Source organism: Camarhynchus parvulus, unplaced genomic scaffold (genome assembly GCF_901933205.1).
Source record: "Camarhynchus parvulus unplaced genomic scaffold, STF_HiC, whole genome shotgun sequence".
In the NCBI taxonomy this organism is placed as follows: domain Eukaryota; kingdom Metazoa; phylum Chordata; class Aves; order Passeriformes; family Thraupidae; genus Camarhynchus; species Camarhynchus parvulus.
Genome location: NW_022148121.1, coordinates 22,803 through 28,802, shown reverse-complemented (window position 1 = coordinate 28,802; position 6,000 = coordinate 22,803). Strand labels below are relative to the sequence as shown.

At 55.4% G+C, this 6,000-nt stretch overlaps 1 protein-coding gene across 1 annotated transcript; it reads right to left on the bottom strand.

The window, feature by feature from the left end:
* Positions 1-1,969: 1,969 nt before the first annotated feature.
* On the bottom strand, positions 1,970-2,902 carry LOC115916069 (olfactory receptor 14A16-like). Its single transcript, XM_030969782.1, has one exon. It carries the CDS (start codon positions 2,900-2,902, stop codon positions 1,970-1,972), a length of 933 nt encoding a protein of 310 aa, XP_030825642.1.
* Positions 2,903-6,000: the final 3,098 nt, after the last annotated feature.

The following is a 6,000-nucleotide window of genomic DNA, read 5'->3' as shown; positions in this document are numbered from 1 at the left end:
ACAATTTGTCCCCACCCTCCCCAGCTCCCACCATTTCATCCAACCCCAAGCCCTGGCACTCCTATGGATCAGGAATGGTGTGGGCCAGCAGGAGCAGGGCAGGGATTCTTCCCCTGTGCTCAGCACTGCTTGGGCAGCACCTCGAGTGCTGTGTCCAGTTCTGGGCCCCCAATTTAGGAAGGACATGGAGGGGCTGGAGTGTGTCCAGAGAAGGGCAACAAGGCTGGGGAGGGGTCTGGAACACAAGTCCTGTGAGGAGTGGCTGAGGGAGCTGGGGTTGTTTATCCTGGAGAAGAGGAGGCTCAGGGGAGACAAGGCAGTGTCAGGGCACAGGTTGGACTTGATGATCTCCAAAGTCTTTTCCAACCTTGCTGATTCTGGGATTCTCTGGAACCACCCTTGGAGCAGTTGCAGGATGAGCCCTGGGCCTCCTCTTCAGCAGCTCCAGCAGCCCAGGTCCCTCAGCTTCTCCTGCCAGCCCCAAAGCCCATCCTGTCAGTCCTGCAGAGCCTCTGCAGCTCCTCCTCACTGCCCAGAACAGGGAGCCCCAGAGCCAGACACAGCAGCCCAGATGTGCCCCCCTGGCCTGGGCTGCCTCTGGCAAGGGAGCAGCAGGAGGCACTGCAGGAGCCTGCAGACAATTCCTGCAGCACTTGTAGGATGATCCTGCTGCCCAAGGGACGTTCCCATGGGGCCAAGTCAGGAACTGCAATGGGGAGTGGGGCCAGAGAGGAAAGGGCAAACAGGGATGGGCTGTTTGCAGGGGAGGGAACAGGGCTGGGCAAGAGGAAGAAATTTGTAGCAGGAAGAGTAAAGAAAGCAAAGGTGAAGCAAAGGAAATGCTCAGGGCAGTTTGGGGGTGGCTGCCAGGCAGCCCTGGCTCTGAGCAACAGCGTCTGCAGTGGGACAGGAAACTCCCAGCTGATGGGAACAAACTTTCTGGCTGAGTGCAGAGGCCAGGACAAAGCTGAGTGGTTTCCCTGGTGTCCCCAGCCCTTGCTGGCCCCAGGGGCTGATGGCATTTGTGCTCCCTCAGGTTCATGTCCCCACAGCAACAGCATGGGGGTGCTCCCCCTGCTGTGTGCAATGCAAACAGGGGCTGCTGAGCCAGTGCTGCCGTGTCTGTGCCTGCAAGGATGGGGCACCTGTGTGAGCTGGGGGAGAGGCCAGGGCTGCAGAGGGGGGATGTTGTTGGCAGCTCCATCAGGACGCTCTGGGACGCTGCCCTGGGCTGTGCAGCGCACTGGGGATGGATCAGCCCCTGCTCTGCTGCTCCTTCCCGTCTGCCCCAGGGCCCTTGCAGAGCCCCAGCCATGCTGTTTGCCCCCAGCCTGCCCACGGCCAGCCTGGGGCTGCTCACGGGGCTTTTCTGTGCTGAGCATTGGCCTGGCCGTGTTCTTGAGAGAGCCTGGGCAAGGAGCCTGGAGCCCCCAGGGCCTGGCCTGAGGCGTCAGCGCTGCCCCAGCAGTGCCCATGGCCTGTCCCTGCTGCAGCCCCGGCACTGCCACCCCCAGGGCTGTGCCCGGCCCCGAGAGCACTCAGGCCCTGCAGCAACACCAGGGCCACCAGGGCAGCGGGGCAGGGCCACGGCAGCAGCACTGGCAACACCAAGTGCTGCTGCTGCTGGGCACACTGCTGCTGGCCAGCCCTGATCTGCCCCAGCTCTGCACACAGACATTGCTGCTGCAGCTCCAGAGAAGGCAACAAAAGGGCATCTCTGCAGAAAACTCTGCTGGGACATCCTTTAGTTCCTTTAAAGCCACTGAGAATGCAGCCCCTTCATTGACACAGTCTGTGGCCACAGGGAAGGTGGAGAGAAACAAAATGAGAAATGGCACAAACAATGACATTTCTTTGTGGACAATATGAAAAAAGTAAAACAAAAAAAAAAGAACCTCCAAAATGAAACCAACAAGAAGTATCAAAGATGAATTTTATTACAAGTGATTTGCAGAAATTGGCCAGCAGTTTAATGTTTCTGAAAGCATCCAGTCATCAGTCTCCACACTGCAGCCTTGAGCTCCTGGTTCCTCAGGCTGTAGATGAGGGGGTTCAGGGCTGGAGGCACCACCGAGTACAGAACTGACAGGGCCAGATCCAGGGATGGGGAGGACATGGAGGGGGGCTTCAGGTAGGCAAATATACCAGTGCTGATGAACAGGGATACCACAGCCAGGTGAGGGAGGCAGGTGGAAAAGGCTTTGTGCCGTCCCTGCTCAGAGGGGATCCTCAGCACAGCCCTGAAGATCTGCACATAGGAGAAAACAATGAACACAAAACAACCAAATAGCAAACAGGCACTAACAGCAAGAAGCCCCAGTTCCCTGAGGTAGGATTTGGAGCAGGAGAGCTTGAGGATCTGTGGGATTTCACAGAAGAACTGGCCCAGGGCATTGCCATGGCACAGGGGCAGGGAAAATGTATTGGCTGTGTGCATGAGAGCATTGAGAAAGGCACTGGCCCAGGCAGCTGCTGCCATGTGGGCACAAGCTCTGCTGCCCAGGAGGGTCCCGTAGTGCAGGGGTTTGCAGATGGACACGTAGCGGTCGTAGCACATGATGGTCAGGAGGGAAAACTCTGCTCCAATGAAAGAAAAAAAAAAAAAGACCTGAGCAGCACATCCTGTGTAGGAGATGTTCCTGGTGTCCCAGAGGGAATTGTGCATGGCTTTGGGGACAGTGGTGCAGATGGAGCCCAGGTCGCTGAGGGCCAGGTTGAGCAGGAAGAAGAACATGGGCGTGTGCAGGTGGTGGCCGCAGGCTACGGCGCTGATGATGAGGCCGTTGCCCAGGAGGGCAGCCAGGGAGATGCCCAGCAAGAGGCAGAAGTGCAGGAGCTGCAGCTGCCGCGTGTCTGCCAATGCCAGCAGGAGGAAGTGCCTGATGGAGCTGCTGTTGGACATTTGCTGGGGCTGCACATGGGGACCTGTTCATGGAGAAAAGTCAGTGACAGTGAAGAGAAACTTCTTCCAGCAAAGGAAAGCCTTTTCCCACAAATCTCTGAAACCCATTTCTAGCAGATTTTCCTTCAGCTCCAAGTGGAGAGCCCTGGCTGATTCTGGGAGTGGGACAGGTTCACAGAAAGCCTTTGGTTTTCATCATTCTGCTTTTGCAGATGTGGGAGATGGACAGGGAACCTGTGCTTTTGTTCCACTTTGGAGACCCTGTTAACACAGAAGGCCCGGTCAGCATCTGCACCCCCCATGCCAGAAACCAGGAATGGTGAAGTCTGTTTAAATTTCTAGAGGATATCATGCTGACTTTATTTGGAATCCTCTCAGCATTTCTGCTGCCCTCAGGGAGAACAGAGTGAGTTCTCTGAGGCAAGTGATGAGTGGAGAGTGGCAGGATGTCTGGTCTGTCCCTGTCCTGTTCAGGATTTCTCTGGGCTTTCTCCATTCTCAGACAGAGGATAATCACCTTCCCATGTTTTCCTTTAAAAACCATCCCAACACTGCTGAGAGCAGATGGATCCCCATAGTCCAGCCCAAATGTCCATCCCACAAGGTCTCAGCCCCACATTTGTACCCAGGGACACTCAAGGCTCATTTCACCAACCCAACAGCATTTTCAGTGTCAGAGAACCTCTGCCTCACCCCCATCTTTCAGAAAACACAGAGATGCTCTAGGACAGGTTTGCACCCTGGATTGAAGCTCCCAGCTTGGACTGAAATCTCAGGGGAATTCCAAGTGTCCCTATATGATGGCATTGGATTGAGGGAGATGCAGCTCCTTCCCTGGCTGCACTGACAGCATTGCCCAGAGCCGGGCACTGGGGACAGCGTCACCCTGAGCCAGCTGCCCCCCCTGCCAGAGCCCCCAGGGCCGGGCAGCTGCTCCCAGCCCTGTGCTCTGCAGAGGGAACTGGGCCCGGGGCTGCAGAGCTGCCCCACGGCTCTGCTGCAGCTCTGCCTGCACAGGAGGGGCTGCACGCCTTGGAGCCCCGGCCCTGAGGGCAGAGGCTTGGCTGGGGCACAGGAGGGAGGGGGGCTTGTTCAGAGGGAGGGGCTGCACTGCAGGGGATCCTGTGGGCATCTCTGAACTCTCCCTGCCACAGCATTGCTGGGTTTTGTTTTCTCTCATTGCCTGATCTTCTCTCTGCTTCCTGGAGATTTTCCTCCTGCAGGTGTTTCCCTGTGCCTGATCTCTCCCTGCCAGCACTCACAGACCCCCAAATCTCTGTGCACTCTCCTTGGCCCGACAGAACCCTGCCTGTTTGCAGGGCACTGGCTGGGGGCAGGTTCTGTTTGCAGCTTGGAGAAAGGACAGCTCAGCCTGAGCCTGATGGCTCCAGCAAAGGTGATGCTGGTGCTGTCCATGGGCAGAGTGGCTGAAAGCACATTAGGGATCTCCTGTGAACCTATTGATCACTAAAAGTAACAGTTTTAGATGTCTCAGGCACTTGACAAAATACATAATTAAAAATTCATAATCAACCTTTAATATTTATCTCCCGTCCATGCCATTCTCCAATAGTAGGAAACTGAATATAAAGTCTGAGGAAATTTCCTCATTTTTATCAAAATCCTTGTCTTGGAAATATTCTATGACTGATCAGAACCCCTCAGCATGTCAGAGCTTCATGAGCATTTCACCTCCCCTGCACCAGATACACTCATAGTTGTACTCACTCAGTCTGTAGGCATTGGGATGTTCCAGCTGTAGGAGATGGCTCCAGGAGCTGCAGCTGCATTGTCCTGCAGCCAGAGGTTCCTGTGCCAAGGGCTGGCAGGGATTGTGCCCCAGGCACTTCTCAGCCCCTTCCCAGCCCTGACTGATTGAAGCTCTCTGTGCCTCTGTGCTGTGCCCGGGCTGGCTGCAGGCAGTGCCCCAGCCCTGCTGGGCTGGCAGAAGAGCTGCTCATCAAGAGAAATGTGCTTTTGAAGCTCTGCTTGGTTACCAGGAGCTGCCTCTGTGCCAGGAGCCCAGCCCAGCTCAGCAGCACAGACACAGCACAAGGACTTTAATGAGCCTCTGGGGCTTTGTGCTCAGGCCCTGAACATCAGTCCCTGAGAGGGAGCTGAAGAAACCTCTCTGCAGAACTCCAAGGCAGAATCCAACTCCAAACTTTCTTGGACTTTTAATGGGTCCCACTGAGGGACACGACTGAGAAAGTGTCCCCAGGCCCCAGGCAGAGCAGAGAACTGCAGGCAGTGCTGACAGGTGGGGACAAAGAGAAGCCAAGTCTTGGTGCCCTGGGGCACAGCAGGGTCTGTGCCAGCAAGGGCTGGGAGGAGACACCTTGTCCTGAGGCCCTGGGGCCTCCTGGCACAGCCCCAGCCAGGCTGGGCACTGTCAGCCCCTTGTCCTGCCCTCAGCATCCCCCCAGCCCACATCCCAGTGGCCTCAAGGATCTGCTGGAAGGAGTCCCTGGGGAGCCTTGCTCAGCAATGGCCCTGGGGGCTCCCTGTGGGACTGCAGGTTTTGCAGGGACTGCAGGCTTTTTTTTCAAAGGAGGTTTGGCAATTTGGCTTTTGCCTTGCTGTCTCTGAGAGGCTTTTGTGCAATCATGGCCTCCATTTCAGTTTTTATTTGGGGTTTGCTGTAATTAGTCCCTCCAAGCTTTAATTAGTCTTGGGAGACTTTTGTCAGTAACAACACTCAGTGGGCTCATTAATGCTTCAAGGTACTTCAGTTATTTTAAGGTACTTGGTGTTTCCCTTTTGATACAGACTCTGTGAGAGGTTTGTGCAATCATGGCCCCAATTATCTGCTTTAATGAGTCCCTTGAGAGCTTTGTACTGACACTCAGTGGGGCTCATTAATGCTTTGAGATACTCAAGGTTTTTAAGGTACTTTGGATTTTCCTTTCCACACTGAGTCTCTGAGAGGTTTTTGTGCCATCCTGGCCTCCAATTCTCTCCTCCAAGGAGTCCATGAGGAGCCTGTGTTGGGGATGGACCTCAGTGGGACCCATTCATGCCTTGAGACACTTTGGGTTTTTCCTCTGACTTTGACTCCTGGAAAGGTTTGTGCAATCTCCTCTCAGGCCCTGAGGTTC